The 19015-nt window shown below is 47.6% G+C and overlaps 1 protein-coding gene across 1 annotated transcript in view; it reads left to right on the forward strand.

Annotated features, from left to right (window-relative positions):
• Window positions 1–2452: 2452 nt before the first annotated feature.
• RYR1 (ryanodine receptor 1) overlaps window positions 2453–19015 on the forward strand; it is a 115833-nt gene continuing 99270 nt past the window's right edge. The window contains 3 exon segments of the mRNA XM_083369446.1: window positions 2453–2615; window positions 13262–13381; window positions 14305–14409. Of these exon segments, the coding sequence (XP_083225572.1) occupies window positions 2562–2615; window positions 13262–13381; window positions 14305–14409 (279 nt within the window). The 5' untranslated portion in view covers window positions 2453–2561.

Raw genomic sequence — 19015 nt, forward strand, 5'->3', positions numbered from 1 at the left:
CATAACAGCTATGCCTGAATTAAAGAAACTAGATTAGGGCTTAACTTGCCGTGGGAACCAGCGATCTCTGCAGAAAGCCACAATAGCATTGCAAAAAGTGAATTATAATCTTATTATTGTCCCAACATCCTCAGGTCACCTGATCCAAATTCAAAACTGGCCTGTATTTATAGTGGTTGTAGTGTCCTGGGGTCATGTAATCGCCATTTGCGACCTTCTCAGCCAGTTTCTGACACGCAGTCAATGATTTATTTAACAACCATATGATTCCCTTCACAACTGCAGCCATTTTGCTTAACCTTGGCAAAATAAGTGGTAAAATTGCTGTGACTCCCTTAAACAACCACCTTGCTTAGCCACGGATCCCAACTTTCACCATAAATCAAGGATCACCTGTACTTCCTTTACGGATTTGGATACCCACCAAAGTTGCAAAGTTAACCGTATTGTCTGACTTTGCAAAACACAGTTAAAATGCCCTTGACAAGCTTACACAGATAGTCCTCAATTTACAACAGTTCATTTTACTGACCATACAAAGTTACGGGGCGCCACCGAAGAAGTGACTTACGACCGTTTTTCACACTTACGACCTTTGCAGCATCCCCAGGGTCACGTGATCAGAATTCAGACTCTTGGAAATTGCCTCATAGTAATGACAGTCGCAGCATCCCGGGGTCACGCGATCCCCTTTGGCGACCTTCTCACAAGCAAAGTCAAGGGGGGAAGCCAGATTCACTTAACAAACGTGTTACTAATCTAACTGCAGTGATTCGCTTAACAACTGTGGCCAGAAAGGTCATAACATCGGGCAAAACTCTCTTTACAAATGTTTCATTTAACAACAGAAATTTTGGGCTCAGTTGTGGTCGTAAGTAGAGGACTACCCGTAGTTCAGTGTATCACATGAATGCAAGTCTGTCTGTGACAGGATGGAAGCTGGATGTCTGGAAGAATGGAAGGGAAGAGAAGAGAATTAGAAGAGAATTAATAAAATAGAAAATAGAATAGAATAAGAAAGAATAGAATAGAATAGAATAGAATAGAATAGAATAGAATAGAATAGAATAGAATAGAATAGAATAGAAAATATGGAATGGAGTAGAACAGAATAGAATAGAATAGAATAGAATAGAATAGAATAGAATAGAATAGAATAGAATAGAATAGAATAGAATAAGAGAGTTGGAAGGGACCTTTAAGGTCATCTAGTCCAACCCTCTGCCCAAGCAGGAGACCCTACACCATTTCTGACAGATGGCAGTCCAATCTCTTCTTGAAAGCTTCCAACGATGAAGCTCCCACAACCCCTGAAGGCAACTCTGTTCCATTGGATGATTGTCCTCACTGTCAGGGAATTTCTCCTTATTTCTAGGTAGAATCTCCTTGATGAGTTTCCATGGGTCATTCCTTGTCTGGCCTTTGGAAAACAGGTTGACCCCCTCCTCTCTCTGTGGCAGACCCTCAAATATTGGATGGTGGGGCCCTGGCCAGTCCTCCCCCAAGACCCGATGCCTCTAACCATTGGCTTTACCCCCTGGGTGCCTGACACCTGCTTATCCCATCAACTGGTTATTGAATCCAGCAGCCCTCCCAGCTTTTCCCAACCTTGGCCACTCTTTAAGGTGTGTAGACTTCAACTCCCAGAATCCCCCAGCCAGCCTTCCAGGAAGAAGGACGATCCGTAAAGCAGCGAGGGGGATGGATGCTTGCAAAGACCGGAGTCGAGTCGCACTAAAGCTCGGGCGTTCCAGCCCAGCCCTGGGGCTGCTGGTCTAACCATGGTTTAGAGCAGCGTTTCCCAACCTTAGGAACTTGAAGATGCGTGGACTTCAACTCCCAGAATCCCCCAGCCAGCCTTCCAGGAAGAAGGACGATCCGTAAAGCAGCGAGGGGGATGGATGCTTGCAAAGACCGGAGTCGAGTCGCACTAAAGCTGGGGCGTTCCAGCCCAGCCCTGGGGCTGCTGGTCTAACCATGGTTTAGACGCAGCGTTTCCCAACCTTAGGAACTTGAAGATGCGTGGACTTCAACTCCCAGAATTCCCCAGCCAGCATAGCTGGCTGGGGAATTCTGGGAGTTGAAGTCCACGCATCTTCAAGTTCCTAAGGTTGGGAAACGCTGGTTTAGAGCAGCTTCCCCGTTCGGGGGCTAACCATGTTTGTGGAGTCGGGGGCTTGTCGCTGCAAAGGGTGGGCCCAGAGACCCCAGCTGGCGGGAGGGCAGAATAAATGAACGAGGACGGGAGAGGTGCAGCAAACAAGACCCCGTCACGGCCGCCCCGCTCGGCATGCCGAGCCACGGTAGACTGCTCCCGACCCGGCAGGCTCCACTTGGCGGCGGAGGGCCGGCGGGCAGTCTCGCCTTCCCCCCCCTCCCTCTCCTAGGGGCGGGCCGGGGGCGGGGACGGCTGGCCGGCTGGGGCTGCTGGCGGAGCCGGGACGCCCGGCGAGGGTCTCCGCAGGAGCTCCCGGCTGCTGCGCTCGCACCGCTCCGGCCGGCCATCCCCGCCGCCGCCGCCGCCGCCGCCAGCTCAGGGCCGCCCAGCCCGCCGCGCAGCCATGGCCGAAGGAGGAGGCGGCGAAGGGGAGGACGACGTGCAGTTTCTGCGGACGGTGAGCCGGGCTGGGGGGCACCGAGGAGGAGGAGGAGGAGGAGGAAGGCCGGGGGAAGGAGGAAGGGGTCGGCGGGAAGGGGCGTTCGGGAATTGGGAGGCGCTGGGTTAGCGGACACCGAGGAGGAGGAAGGAGGAGGAAGGGGCTGAGTGGAAGGGGTACCCAGGAATTGAGGGGTGCTGGGCTGGGGGGCACGGAGGAAGAGGAGGGGGGGCTGGCTGGAAGGGGCGTCCAGGAATTGGTGGGTCACTGGGCTGGGGGGCACCGAGGAGGAGGAGGAGGAGGAGGAGGAGGAGGAGGAGGAGGAAGGCCAGGGGAAGGAGGAAGGGGTCGGCGGGAAGGGGCGTTCGGGAATTGGGAGGCGCTGGGTTAGCGGACACCGAGGAGGAGGAGGAGGAAGGAGGAAGGGGCTGACTGGAAGGGGTACCCAGGAATTGAGGGGCGCTGGGCTGGGGGGCACGGAGGAAGAGGAGGGGGGGCTGGCTGGAAGGGGCGTCCAGGAATTGGTGGGTCACTGGGCTGGGGGGCACCAAGGAGGAAGGGGCTGGCTGGAAGGGGCATCCAGGAATGGGGGGGGCGCGAACAGGTGGGGGGGCGAGTCAAGCCAAGGGCAATGCTGGCTCGCCCTGCCCAGAGAGCCCCCCCCTCACGCAACCCTCCTAGCCGGGGGAGAGTGGTGCCTCCGGGCTGTGCCAAGGTGGAAAGCGGGCTGCTAAGGCAGGACCCCAGTTGAGACGCCAAGTGGAGAGGACCGCGGGGTGATGAGGGAGGGAAGGCCGACTTCAACACGGTGGGACAAAAGTTTGCAGCAAGAATGTCCTGAACCCGAGACCAGGACACGCTGCCCCCAAATACAGTCCAGGGAGTTGATGCCCTTTGGACTGCTGGGGAGATGGACGTGGGTTGGGGGCTTTTGCTCCCACCCCCACCCCGTCGTCATCTTCTTCAGAGGGGGTCCTAGCGGCACATGGCTGGAAGGAGGGGTTTTCCAGGGGCAAAACCTCTGCAAGGGCTGGTTTCTGGGCCCAACATTTGGGCAGCCCAGAGGAGGGGAGGAGCCGGGGGGGGGGGAACACAACCCCCTTGATATCTGGGGTCGGCCTGCTTACTTGGGGTGTTGATGGCCAGGCAAGTGGGGGGTGGGTGGGGGCAAACTCATCTATCTCCCTCTGCCCTCATTCACACAACCTTGTGGCGTCCCCTCTCTCCTTTCCCTTTCCTTGCCAGCGGCCAACGAGGAAGGAAGGCAGGGCGCTGCTCTGGCTCACTTTTATTGTGGGCAAAGAGGCTTCCTGGCCAGCTGCAGCCTTGTGGGAATCAGCTGGGCGGCTTTGGGAATAACCGGGACGGGCAGGCCGATGAAACGAAGCAGGACCCAAAATACTGCAATCCAGAACAGCCACGGCTAGGACAGGTCTATCTGTTTCCCTTCCCTCAGCCCTGCCGTTGGAGTTTTGCCCTCTTTTTCTTCCCCACTGGGGCTGAGCGACACTAAAATTAGAGTCTGTTCCTATTCCCAGGCAGATGGATCCTGAGAACAGGTGGGGCGCCAGGACTTAGTGGAGGGCGCTGGATTCGATTCTGCTTCCTCCTCCTCCTCTGCCCCCTCCCCCGAGACGAGCGAATCTTGCTGGACCTTGGATGGCCGTCTTCTAGCTCAGGGGTCCCCAATCCCCCGGTCCGTGGACTGCTACCGGGCTGCGGCATGCCAGCAACCGGTCCACACAAACAAGCAGAGCCCCATCCGCGGGATGCAGGCAGCACACAAAACCACGCACCCTCCGGTCCGTGGAAAAACCTCTCTCCGTGGAACCAGTGGTTCCTGGTGCCCCAAAGGTTGGGGAACTCTGCTCTAGCTCATCAGGAACCTAAGGCCTGTCCTCCCCCCCCACACCCCCAGCACTTCCTTGCTTTCATCCAGCTGTTGGCTCCCCTCTTCCACTGGGGTGCGGGCTGAGAGATTCCAGCTGCTGCCTATTCCACGGGGCAGGGACTGGCTGCTGCTGGGCCCTCAGAGGGGTCGAGAGCTTTCAACATCTGCATCTCAAGCCTGCAGCAGCAAAGGAACGTCGTACGTGTCACTTGCAAGTGGGACGGCACGTGCGGATGGACACGAGTGCCCATTCAGGACACGTCTTTGGTCCTGCCTAGATGCCACGGAAAAGCTGATGTTTTTTCCCAAGTCTGGCCTTGGCAGCCGATGTGTCCATCAAGTTAATGTTGACTCTTAGCAACCGCAGAGCAAGATTTTCTCCCCGGGAAAATCTGCCCCGTCTGGACTTTTGCCTTTCCCAATGATGTAGCCACGGCTGCTGTTGTCTGCGGAGGTTCTCGATCATCCAGGTCAAAAGGCAACTGGATTTTCTTGTGTGTTTTTTCCCCCTTGAAAATGTTTTGCTTCTCATTCAAAAACCTTCCTCAGAACCGAAGAAGCTTCTTGGGTGAAAAGTGAAATGTTTTCAAGGAGAAAAAAATCAGAAGAAAGTCCAATTGCGTTTTGGAAAAGCAGCTTTGGGATATTGCTGCTGTTATTAAGTCCCTCCACCTTCCCCTTTCCTTTCTCCTCCTTTCTTCCTTTTCCTTCCCCTCCCTCCCTCCCTCCTTCCCATCCTCCCTCTCCTTCCTCCCTCCCTCTCCTTCTTCCTCCCTTCGCCCCAAAGCCTTCTCCAGAGACTTGGGTTTTTGCATAATGTGTCCGAAGTAGAATTTCAGCCTTGTATTTGTCCCTTGGCTAAAAATTCCGGATTGATTTTTTCGGGGATCCGTTCGTTTCTTTTCTTGGCTCCCCACGGAGTTCTCAGGAGTCTCCTCCAATCCCCAAGTTCAAAACCATCCCTTCTTTTTCTCTCCTGCTGCTTCAGAATCTCTCCGTTGCTTCCATAGAGAGTCACAGGGAAAGTGGGGCCTGTGCGGTGGCTTCTCCGGTTACAAACCTTTATTTATTTCAGGTTGACAGCTGAGGGCTGTTCCTTATAAACTGCCTTCTCAGGTTTAGGACGGCAGTTGCTGTCCCGGTCCAAGACACACACAACACAACTCCTGGAATCTGCCTGGAGAAGTCTCTGCAGTTTTCTTAGTAACATTTTCAAAAATGGTTAGCCAATGCTGCCTTCTTAGGGCTGAGAGAGAGTGTCTGGCTCAAAGTCGCCCGGCTGGCTTTTGTGCCGAAGGGAAGATGTGAGATTGAGTCTCTCCACTCCGTTGCTTTAACCACCACACCATGCTGTCTCTCTAGGGCAGGGGTGGGGAACCTTGGCTCTTTGATGACTTGTGGACTTCAAGATCCAGAATTCCTGAACCAGCCCTGCTTACTCAGGAATTCTGGGAGTTGAAGTCCACAAGTCATCAAAGAGCCAAGGTTCCCCACCCTTGCTCTAGAGTCTAGGGTAATCTTTCTCAACTCTGACAACTTTAAGATTGTGGACTTCAAGTGCCAGAATTCCCCAGACAGCATGCTGACTGGGGAATTCTGGGAGCTGAAGTCCACATATGCTGACTGGGGAATTCTGGGCGTTGAAGTCGAAGTAAGCTGGCTTGAGGAATTCTGGGAGTTGAAGTCCATGTGTGCTGGCTTAGAGAATTGGGATTTGAAGTCCACATATGCTGACTGGGGAATCTGGGAGTTGAAGTCAAAGCATGCTAGCTAGGGAATTCTGGGAGTTGAAGTCCTTGTGTGCTGGCTGGGGAATTCTGGGAACTGAAGCCCACACTTCTTCAAGTTGCCTTGCTTGGGAAATGCAGCATTAGAGGATTTTGGGTAGGGCTTCTGATGGGTTAAAGACTGCATTCGATTGGGTTCACACGATGCCCTGAATCCTCAGCCTAGCTAGGATAAGGAGACACAATTGCCGCATTCACAAAATGTTCTGTGGCTAAGCAGATGAAAAGCATGGAAAGATCTGCTTCCTATCACCTTCCTTAAGCAAGGGCTGCATTCCCAGAACAGCCTGGATTGTAAATTAACTAACTGCCTTCTAGCCTAGTCTGATGTGTTCTGTCAACACAACTAAAGTTTGTCTAGGCTCCAAGGCACCTATGGCACTGGATAGGAGGAGGATGAGAAGCAATGGTGTGTGTGTGTGTGTGTGTGTGTGTGTGTGTGTGTGTCTGTGTCTGTGTCTCTCTGCTTCTCAACTTCATGGTTTCAATTCTCCCTATTGCAACCTGTACAACTCCAGTGTCTTTGCACCATTCTCTCTGCGGTTGGGAAAGTTGTTTCCAGAAAGGGAAACTGAGGCACGTCTCTCCCTAAGTCTTCCCTCATACCGCTGGTTTGGTTTTGATCTGACCTGTGATGTCGGCTACTGAGGCCTGTAAACCGCCACCTGTGGCTTATATTATATCTTAGGTTGTTGTGATTTGTTCCAAACGAATTCAATATACCCGGGGTTAGTGGAGATTTAGCCAGAGAGTTCAGGCAAGGAAGTGAGCAGCAATTAAAGATATGGAGAGGGGATGAACTCCCGTCAGGGTGATATTTCAGCCCAGCAACCAAAATTCGAAGCCGCTGAGCTTGATCATCTTTTGATAGCGTTCTCCAGGCTGAGGTCGAATTTGGGATGGCAACTTCCTTGATTCCTCAACTGCAGGAAGGGGAAGGAGTCTCACATCCACATTTGAAATGGGGTTGAACTGAGGGGTCCTTGGTGCTCTCCGAGCTGGGTGGTTTTCTTGCAGACGTTTCATGACCCAAGTAGGTTACATCATCAGTGCTAGAAGGAAGGGAGGAGGAGGAGGAGGAGGACTGCGGGCTCCTTCGTGCTCTCTGAGCTTGGTTTCTTTATTGCAGACATTTCATTACCAAACTAGGTAACACCACCAGTGCTAGAGGGATGTGGGGTTTGCTCTCTCCAAACTCTGTCAACAGAGCACTGATGATGTTACGTAGCTGGATCATGAAACGGCTGCAAGAAATTATGGGATGGTTTTATTGCAGGGAACTAAGTACCAATAAAGGAGAATATTTGTAGCTCAGGGTTGAAATGAGGGGTCCTTGGTGCTCTCTGAACTTGGTGACCCGACTTCATCAGGGCTAAGGGAAATAAGTCCTTATCTTTATCAAATAATATGAGCAATTAGCCCAAAGAAGACTCTGCGTGATGAAATGAGTTCTTTGCTTAAAGGGCTTCAAACAGAGCACTCTTTCTCTCTCCCTCCCTCTCCCTCCCTCTGTGTGTGTGTGTGTGTGAGAGAGAGAGAGAGAGAGAGAGAGAGAGAGAGAGAGAGAGAGAGAGAGAGAGAGAGAGAGAGAGGGAGAGAGGGAGAGCACACAACTTTTAAGATGTGTGAACTTCAACTCCCATGCTGGCTGGGCAATTCTGGGAGTTGAAGTCCCTACATCTTAGCACTTAAAAATCCAGCTCTGGTAATTCTGCGCTGAGCAGGGGGTCGGTACCCTTTACATTTCAGTTCTAGAGTTCATGTTTATTCCCAAACTACTAATTACTAGTAATTTTTTTTAAAAAAAAACACAAAGATTTGTGCAGCGTACTGGTTTCTGACTGCTAATATCCAATCATCCTCATCGGTTAATCACAGAGAAGGTGTTTGACTTGGAGACTTTGGAAATATTTAAACTCCAGGATGAATTGCTCAACGGCTGTAGTTTTAAAAAGGAAAAAAAGAAACACCCCAGACGCAACGTTACGCCGCTGGGTATCTTGGGTTGACGTGATCCTTCTTTTCCACAACTTTTATTCCACGCTATCTGGGGTGGGAGTGTGCCCTCGGGTCTGTTGTTGCCCCACTGTCAGTCCTGAGCGGTCTGCAAGGCATGTGTGCATATGTGAGTGAGTGAGTGTGTTTGTATGTCAGCAAGTTCCTGGACTCTAAGCTATGTGCTTACCCAGAGTTGTAGGAATGCTTCGAACAGGTGCAGAGACCAAAAATACCCATTTCTCCTCCCCAGGCCCATGGGGTGGAATGGTGAATGAAGGCGGGTGAAACAGGGTGGGGGGTGGGGGGGGGAAGGAAGCTTGAAAGGATGGGAGTTTGATCTTTCTGTTTCCAGCGCAGTTTTCTTCTCAATTGTTCTCTCTCTTCCCCCCCCCCCGTTCAAAAACCTCAAAAAACCCAGCCCTCCTCAAAACAAGGTTTGTTTGTTTTTCCCCAACGGGTTAAATTTTTAATCTGGACTCTCGTGGGTTGGTTTGAACTCAGGTTACAGAGCTGGGGGGAGTCTGAAAGCGGTCCACAATTGGTGAGTGAGCTGGAGCTACCTAGAACGCTGGTGTCCTTAAACCTCGGAGACTTTTAAGGTGTCCGGATTTCAACTTCCGGAATTCCCTAGCCAGCAATTTGGTTCAGTCTCTCCCACCCCACCGCCCGGAGCCCCTTCCTCATATTTTGGGTGGGTGGGTGGGTGAGTGGTTTAACAGACACCCCCCCCCCCCAGCTCAGGCGGGGCTTGTGAGAGGGCAAGGCTGCTTTTTTGCACAAGCCACAGCTGATGGCGCACATTCCCAGGGCAAAAATAAGCTGCCAAGGAACCTGATCTGCAGGGGGCTGAAGAAGCCAGCTTGGTTTTGAGGTCAGCCAGATGGAATGAGAGGGGCGGAGGGGGGCCTGGGGGTACAGAAGGTAGATCTGGGCACATTTTAGATTTGTTAATATGTGTGTGTGTGTATGTGTATGTGTGTGTCTCTGTGTGTATGTGTATGTGTATATGTATATGTATATGTATGTATGTATATGTATATGTATATGTATATGTATATGTATATGTATATGTATATGTGTATGTATGTATATGTATATGTATATGTATATGTATATGTATATGTATGTATGTATATGTATGTATGTATATGTATATGTATATGTATATGTATATGTATATGTATGTATGTGTGTATGTGTATGTGTATGTGTATGTGTATGTATATGTATATGTATATGTATATGTATATGTACAGTGCTTTTTTTGTAAAAGAAAAAAGTGCCGGAACTCACACATGTCATACAACCCACCTTGCCTACCCTACAAGGTTCCATCCAAAAAAGGTGCCAGAACTCCGTTCTGAGCGTTCTATGAGAAAAAAAGCCATGTATATGTATATGTATATGTATATGTATATGTATATGTATATGTATATGTACAGTGCTTTTTTTGTAAAAGAAAAAAGTGCCGGAACTCACACATGTCATACAACCCACCTTGCCTACCCTACAAGGTTCCATCCAAAAAAGGTGCCAGAACTCCGTTCTGAGCGTTCTATGAGAAAAAAAGCCATGTATATGTATATGTATATGTATATGTATATGTATATGTATATGTATATGTATATGTATATGTATATGTAGGTCTTGGCGTATTCGGGTCTTTTCCCGTGTAAGAGTGATAGTGTCTTGGTGACATTTTGATTTTGATCGCGTGGCCTGCAACGGTCGAAAGCGTGAAAAACGGTCCTAGGTCACTTTTCCAGGTCTGTTGCAATTTAATAATGGTCACTAAAGGAAGGGTTGCAGCTGCAACCGTCATAAATATGAACCAGTGGCCGAGCATCCAAATTTTGTTGGCGTGACTGTGGGGATGCTGCAACAGTGCTAAGTAGGAAAAAACGGTCCTAAGCCACTTTTTCCAATGCCATTGTAACCTGGAATGGTCACTCGGTAAGGTTCTACATTTAGGCAAGAAAAACCAAATGCACAGGTATATAGTATAGGGGGTACCTGTCTCAATAGTAGCGACTGTGAGAGGGATCTCGAAGTCCTAGTGGACCCTCACTTAAATATGAGCCAGCCGTGTGCTGCAGCTTCCAAAAAAGCCAACACAGTGCTAAGCTGCATTAACGGAGGGATAGAATCAAGATCACGTGAAGTGTTAATACCACTTTATAAGGCCTTGGTAAGGCCACACTTGCAATACGGCATCCAGTTTTGGTCACCGTGATATAAAACAAATGTTGAGACTCTAGAAAGAGTACAGAGAAGAGCAACAAAGATGATCAGGGGGCTAAAACATACAAGGAACGGTTGCTGGAGTGGGGATGTCTAGTTTAATGAAGAGAAGGACCAGGGGTGACATGATAGAAGTGTTTTAATATTTGAGGGGCTTCCAGAAAGAAGAGGGGTGTGTGTCAAGCTATTCTCCAAAGCGCCCGAAGGCAGGACAAGAAGCAACAGATGGAAACTAATCAAAGAGAGAAGCAACCTGGAACTAAGGAGGAATTTTCCGACAGTTAGAACAATTAACCAGTGGAACAACCTGCCTCCAGACGTTGTGGGTGCTCCAACACTGGAAGTTTTTAAGAAGAGACTGGACAGCCATTTGTCTGAAATGATGTAGGGTTTCCTGCCTGAGCAGGGGGTTGGACTAGATGACCTCCAAGGTCCCTTCCAACTATGATGATGATGGTTGTAAGTCAAGGACTCTCCTTGGCCTGCATTGCCTATACCAGCACGGTGGAGAAGCATCTGTCAAGGCTGGAAGTAGGACACTGCTGTCCTAGTACTTCCTGAGTCACCTTCTCCATCGTGGCTGCGTTCCAAGGTCTCCATCTTTGGTTGCGCATTGCGGCTCTTTGGCTGGTGCATACCTGCCTTCCCAGCTCTCTTTAATTCCCTGCCCAGGTGCTGCAGGTTTCCTTTCGGTGCCCTTGACGGATGGAGGCTGCCAGCTACGGCAGCTGGGCTGATCGGAAATCTTCTCCTTCTGAAACTCCAGTTCGACGGTCATTAACGACGCCGGCTTTGAAACACCACTTTGATTCTGATGTTGGGGTGGGGGGTGAGGGTGGGGAAGGGTTGAAGGACTGCAAAAATAGACTTTCTAGCCCAAGAAGCTTCATGCAATGCGATTTTTATTCTGTTTGATCCGGCAGCGGAAAATCAATTTATCTTCCTTTTTCACCTTTTCGGATTTTACTGTAACTTCTTCGTTGGACTGTTGTGAGTTGCCCAGAGTACATTTGGAGTCTGCTGACATACAAGTTTCATAAATTACGGTGTCAGCCAGGTGTTTCGACTGGATTGAGTCCTTCCCAAGGACCTGGGAGAGGCAGATATTGTTTGGTGGTCTTGAAGATCCCACAGGATGTAAGCTGTTCCGAGTTAAAGCTGCCTTTTGCAATTGACTGACTTGGTCAATGCCGATGGGGTTCAAGTGATGCTCCATATGTTTTGGGACTGCACCCACGACAGCTATTGGTACTACATTTGCTTTCTGTTGCCACAGTCGGATCTATTGAATGACAGAATAACAAAACAGAATAACAGAGTTGGGAGGGTCCTTGGAGGTCATCTAGTCCAACCCCCTGCTCAGGCAGGAAACCCTATCCCATTTCAGACAAATGGCTGTCCAATCTCGTCTTTAAAAGTTCCAGTGTTGGAGCGCTCATAACTTCTGTAGGCAAGTTGTTCCACTGATTTATTGTTCTCACTGCCGGGAAATGTTTCCTTAGTTCTAAGTTGGTTTCTCTCCTTGATTAGTTTCTATTTTCTTTGTATGTTGCTATCTCCTCCACTTCTTTCTCTTCTATTCTGCTGTCTCCGGGCATTGCCATTGTTCACTATCCTGATTATTTTATCTTGTTTGTCAACAACGGTTAAGTCTGGGGTGTTGTGTAGCAAGTGCTTGTCGGTTTATTATTATTATTATTATTTGTGTTTTCCCTTAGTTGAAATATCTTCTCCCAACTCATTTATGTGCTGAAATTTGAACCAGAAGTCTGTCTTTCAGGCACGGTAGCTACAGCCACCTTCTTGTAACCTATGTGTACGTGAAGGATACTTAGAGCTAAACTATGATTCACAGTTTACACAGGGAATCCTAGGTATAGAGACCACTGAACCGAGCCAGCTCCTACAACAAAAAGTCAATTGACACAAAGGTTTTCATTCACTTTTCTGATGGGAGAACATTTCCTAGGACAGAAATTATCCGCAAATAAATGCTTTACCATTGGATTCTCTTTTTGTAATGTCATGCTGTTGTTTGATGGCTTCGGCACACATTTTTAGAAAAGAACCAGAACGGAATGAATGCATATTGTTACCGGGTGGAGTTTTTGAATTTTTTTATTCATCGCTTGTTTTTTATACTGCATACCGTCCAGAGTCATATTTTTTTCCCCTTGGGCAGCCTTACAAATAAAACCAATAAATAAAATAAACCATATCAGAGCGTGTCCCAGAAAAATAGCATTTTGATTTATGACCACACCTTTGAAATAATAAACTTTAAAAAAATCTATCTCAGGGTAATTTGAGCATTCGGGTTGCTAGTCCTCGTGATTTGGTCTAACAATATGTTTTAGACAGGGGAGGGGAGAAGAAAGACAACCATAATAAGTTGACCACACCATGTACGGGTGGGAGCATTGTTTCTCAATCTTAGCAACTTTTAAGATGGGTAGACTTCAACATGCAGAATTCCCCAGCCAGCCGTGGGGAAACGCTATCGGAGAGAAACAGTCTGGTTTGGACTTCCAATAGAATTTGCCTTGCACACAATTGTATAGAAATGATACGTTTATACGTATGTAAAATGTATATAACACAAAAAAATGATGTAAGACGAGAAGGTATGTTAGACCGATAACGCCATGTCCAAAGTTTCTGAATATTTTAAATAATAAAATTTGTTGAAGAAAAAAAAAGAACTTACCTTGAACATCTATCATTCTGAACAATTTTTCCTCCCTTAGGACGATGAGGTTGTCCTTCAGTGTTCCACCGTAGTCTTCAACGAACAGATGAAGTTATGTCTGGCTGCCGAAGGCTTTGGAAATCGGCTCTGTTTCCTGGAACCTACCTCTAACGCTCAGGTATGTAGTAAGGCAGGTGACCCAGGTGGGTGACTTGCAAAGGTGCCTGAACAACAGCTTAGGCCAGGGGTAGGCAACCTCGGCTCTTTTATGACTCATGGACTTCAACTCCCAGAATTCCTGACTCAGCTGACTCAGGAATTCTGGGAGTTGAAGTCCATGAGTCATAAAAGAGCCGAGGTTGCCTACCCCTGGCTTTGGCCATTCTCCGTGACCTGCGGCCACCTGCTAGATTGGCTTTTCCTGCTGGGAATTAGGTAGGGAAGTCTATCCATCTGGAGAACTTGGCTTTCCTTCCATGGATGGATTGACCAGATTTATCATTTATTAGATTTTTAACTTGCTTTATTATTATTATTATTATTATTATTATTATTATTATTATTATTATTATTATTATTATATTATTATTATTATTATTATTATAATATTATTATTATTATTATTATTATTATTATTATATTATTATTATTATTATTATTATTATTATTATTATTATTATTAATTTAATTTGTATACCGCCCTTTATGATTTTGTAAGTAACTCAAGGCAGTGAACATTTGTCGCAGTCCTTCCTATTCCTGTTATCCTCACAACGACAAACCTGGGAGGTCGGTTGGGCTCAGGAGGAGGGACCGGCTCAAAGACACCCCAGCCGGCTTTCGTGCCTAAGGCAGAACTAGAACTCAAGAGTCTCCTGGTGATTGGCCCAAAGTCACCCAGTCGGCTTTCATGGCTAAGGCGGGACTAGAACTCGTGGTCTCTTGCTTTCTAACCCGGGACCTTGCCCACTAAACCAAACGGGAATCACGTCTCAGACTTTTGACCTGCTTGCAAAGTTTTATGGTGTACCTTAAAAAGTGGCGTAACAGTTGTAAAACTCTGTCAATGGAGACAAATCCTGGTTTTCTATCCCCACGCAGAAAGTCCCCCCAGATCTGGCAATATGTTGCTTCATTTTGGAACAATCCTTGTCCGTACGAGCCTTGCAGGAAATGCTGGCCAATACCGTGGAGGCCGGTGTGGAGGTAAGAAAGAGAAACATTTATTTCCTTTGTGGGCAGTAAGTTAGAAGGCGAGCTCGTGGTGTCCCCCTCCCCCCCCGAGATCTGACCATGGATGAGAATGTACGTCTGTTTGTTCAAGAGAGCTACAAGTATCTTACTAGGGGGAGCAAATGAGCCTCTCTTTCGTGTGTCCGGCACAAAAGCTATGTATACGTGCCAGCCTTGTGAGGTAGTCCGGATAAGAAGCACACCCAGGAGTGCCAGCTCTACCTTTCTCATAAGCTTGCGAGGACAATTGAGCCCAAAATTTCTGTCGTTAAATTGAGACGTGTGTTAAGTGACTTTGGCTCCCTTTTACGACCTTTCTGGCCTCTTGTTCTTAAGCAAATCACTGCAGCAGATGAGTTAGTAACCCAGCTGTTAAGTGAAGCTGACTTCTACCTTGACTTTGCTTGGCAGAAAGTCACCAAAGGGGATCACGGGACCCCCTAGGGCAGGGGTAGGCAACCTCGGCTCTTTTATGACTCATGGACTTCAACTCCCAGAATTCCTGGGTCAGCTGGCTCAGGAATTCTGGGAGTTGAAGTCCATGAGTCATAAAAGAGCCGAGGTTGCCTACCCCTGCCCTAGGGCCCTGCGAGCGTCATAAATACGAGTCAGTTGCCAAGCATCCAAATTTGGATCACATGATCACGGGGAGGCCGCAACGGTCCTAAGTCATGAAAATCGGCATAAGTCCCTTTTTTCAGAGCCGTTGTAACTTTGAAGGGTCACCCAACAAACTATTGTTAACCTGAGGATTACCTGAATAAAAAGTCAGTTCCAATACTGCCATTTTGAGCCTTTTGTGCCTTGAATTAATAGGTCCCTTCTGTTTATTTATTTATTTATTTATTTATTTTGAAGCCTGCCTGATGATTAACAATAAACTGCCCCTTTACTCAGTCAACTTTGGGGCCAGGCGAAGAATGTCTTTCAGCCTTTAATTGTTTTCCCTTTTTATGTTTTTGGTTATCAAAACAGCACCATTTCTCTGTAAAATAAAACTGCGAAAGCTCACCGTGGGATTAAAAAAAGTTAAGCAGTGATTAGTTCTCCAAGAAAAAAAAAATGCCAGAGGAACATTTTAATTAACATTACAAGGTGGTTCGGTACGTACGAATAAATATTGCACTGTAGAAATATCAGTGGGAGTCTTATCCTTACTTGGGAGTCTACCCAGTAAGGAATTCTGTACACAATCTCAAATTTAGTTGCACCTGGTTAGTTGTGGGAAATAATATTCACCTAAAGGGCTTTAGTGTGGAAGTAAAGTTATTGATTTCTTAGTGATGCCTAGTCCTGGACAGCTACAAGCAAGACATACAAGTTTTTCCCAGAGCTGTATTGAAAGAAGAGACGCCTGACCAATTTGATTCTCAGATAGTTGGGTGAATGCAAAAATATTTCCTCTCTAAAACTGCAAATGACGAAAAACCCGAGATTTGCTGAGGGCTGTCCCTTCCTGGTTTTGATCCCATGGTCCTCACATGAGGCTGAGCACGTCCTGGGTCTGTTCTCAGCTTTCTCCCAGTGGGGAGAAGCCAACGGACGTCTTGAATGGTGAATGAATGGGAGGCGGGGGTCCTTTTAAGGGGTGAAGTGAGACATCCAGCAAAGCCGCAGGTCTCCCCGCGATGCTTGTTGGCCCTTGGTCTGAGTAAATCCTCAATGGTTCATCTTGTCTTCCTCTTCTTTTCTTTGGCTTCTCAAATCTGCCGACTGACCCTCTAGGGTGTTGACTTGGACAAGTGGGTAGGTCATTCAGCCGCTGCCGTGATCCCATCTCCTCGTGCCTTTCCTTCTAAACCTCTTCACCCCCCATCCTCTCCCTACCCTGTTTTGGTGTGTGCCTCCCAGTTCCTGTTTCCCTTCTCGGGGTTCCCACCTCCTCAAATTGAACCCATAATAGACAAGTGACAGGTTTCAAGAAGATAGTTGATTTGCCGTGGGGGGAGGGGGGAGGACGTTGACCTAGAATGGACACAACTTGGTTTGAAAGACATTCCAGACTGTTCACGCTACGTCAGGGGTCAAGGGCCCATTTGGGAAAGAGCGTTGAGATCCCTTGAAGGGTGAACTGAGCATACTAAGGACCTGCAAATGGTAAGACAGGCCCATGGCCTCTTAAAACTCTCTATCCCCAACTCCATACAAAAGTTCTGCTCCTAGGGTGTAGGAGAAAGAGTGGCAGAGCTGGGGGCGGAGTTAAAAGAGAGATCAGCCTAGAATCCTTATGCAGTCAAGTAACTCCAATCTCCCTTGAATTCCATTGACCCTATCAAGAAACCAGGAACCAGGATAGTTTATATAAACCCTGAGGATTTATTCCCTGCAACCTATATATAAGAACCTCATCTTTAACGGTCAATGCAAATTGGCGCCAGAGAAGAATCAACAGACTTCAAGTGGGGGGGGGGGGCTGGACTCGGGTCTCTTTTAGGGGTGTAGGGATTCCAGACTAATGTCGTGGTTGATCTCACCCTTGGGTTCAGCCTGGTAATCTTCTACAGACCCTTAATTTAATTCCAAGCAGGTGCTAACCATTAGTTGAGAAGATTCCCTTTGCATAGTCAGGATTAGCAATAGTAAATCAGTTGAATTGGACCTTCTGATGTGGACCTGATCTTCCACGCAGGACGCAGGACCCCCCAAATACTTAATTAAGGTGCCTTTCTTCTAAGTTATGCTAGCCATCAGCTACCACTCTGATATATATTGAGTTACATCTCCCAGAACTGAGCCAGCATTCTCGCAATGACAGCAGGATCTGGAGTGGGCCTGGTTTGGTTTTGTGTTTGGTCGTGTCGCCTTCTCACAAACTGTCCCATTCTGATCACAGGCCAGTTCTCCTCTGTGAATCGAAGCTTTGGAGCAGTTGTGAACTCCTATGGAAATACAGAGCAATATCGCAGTTTATGAAGTTGGGGGAGGGAGGGGGCTTGCCATCCCCACAGTTCTTAGCGATGGGTCCTTTGTGGGTGTTCCTTGTGGCAAACCAGGTGGGATCCCCTTGTCCTCTCCCTCCAGTAATCTTTTATCTCCCTCCTTCGTGCCTCCTCCCTTCCTTCCATGTTTTCAACCCATCTTCCTTCCTGTTGTTCTTCACCGATGGTTGTGGTTTCCCAGATTTCTTCTTGTGTCCCTTCTCACTTCACTGCATGGTTCCTATCTGTGAACGCCTCTTTCCTTCTGGAGAATCCTCTACTGCTCTGGTTGGGTGAAGAAGGGAGTGGGACAAAACAAACATGGTACTTGATAAAGGAGGTTTGGGAGGGAGAGTTGCTGCTCCTTGTGGAAACTCTCTATCCTGGAAATCGTGGAAACTCTCTATCACCAAAACCTTGAATCCAGAAGCAACTTTACGTTGAGGTCCAGAAAAGGTTCATAAAGCCTTTCAGAGGGGAATGATGAGGACCCCGGAATGTAGCCAGCTTGGCTCTGATCACACCCCTCAACCTTGTTCACGTTTTGGCGAAGGACATCCATGAAATCCTAAGTTGATAAGCAACCCAGGTTGAACCTGCCAAATGGGCACACCGGTTCTCTTGATGTTTTATTGGGATAAAATTGGGGTGGGGTGGGGGGCCCAGATGGAGCTGTTAGAAGGAGGAGCAATTTTGCAAGGTAGCTAAGCTAGGAGGATATGGATCCTGCCCTATTCTGGATAATTTGATCCCAAGGAAGAAAATGTTAAAATCCAGTGTCCTACAATAATTTGAATTCTGCAGTAACAATTTCAGGCTTGTATGAACTGCAAATGCTCTGCTTTTAAGGCTCTAGTCTATCCCAATAATCTGGACCTAATTGGCTACTATGATGGTTACATAGCAGTTGGGTCCATGCTCATGTGATGTTTTATGGCTGCAAGAATATATTACATAATTAGAAATTCCTGAGCATGCTTTGGAGCTTCCGATGATGATGATGATTGGCATTTTCTGCAGTGAGTCAGGATCTGGTCACATCTGTGCAGACGTGGCTCAAACATATCCACCCTTTGAGTATGTCACTCACTATATGCACCTTGAGATATGAGATTCAGGAGTTGACCTCTCCCCAGGGTGGTGGGGACCAGATTTTGAGGCACGTGCTAAAGGAGGCGAGATTGGGACATCCTGGAAATCTCCCCAAGCAATATGTTAAGAGCAGTTTACTATGAATTAATGGAGATGGCAACCTTTATTCCTATTCCCTAAGAGGAAATCTATTTTAGCCTTAGGAGAAAATTCCGACTTATGCTTTAACAGAATCAAAAGTGGCTTTTATTTTTGAAAAGGCAACTGGACTGATTTTTTGAGGAGGAAGAAGAAAAAGATCTTTCGCTTTCTATCCTGGAAGCTTCATCGGGATAGGATGAAACTGATGAAGCTTCCAGGATAGGAAACAAAACAACAACAACAACATCATCATCATCATCATCATCATCTTCTTCTTCTTCTTCTTCTTCTTCTTCTTCTTCTTCTTCTTCTTCTTCTTCTTCTTCTTCCTCCCCTTCTCCCCCTCCCCCCTCCTCCTCCAAACAAAAACCAGTTCAGTTGTCTTGCAAAAATAAAAACCACTTTCGTTACAACTATGACCTGGATGA

The sequence above is a fragment of the Vipera ursinii genome (genome assembly GCF_947247035.1).
Source record: "Vipera ursinii genome assembly, chromosome: 9".
Taxonomy (NCBI): Eukaryota; Metazoa; Chordata; class Lepidosauria; order Squamata; family Viperidae; genus Vipera; species Vipera ursinii.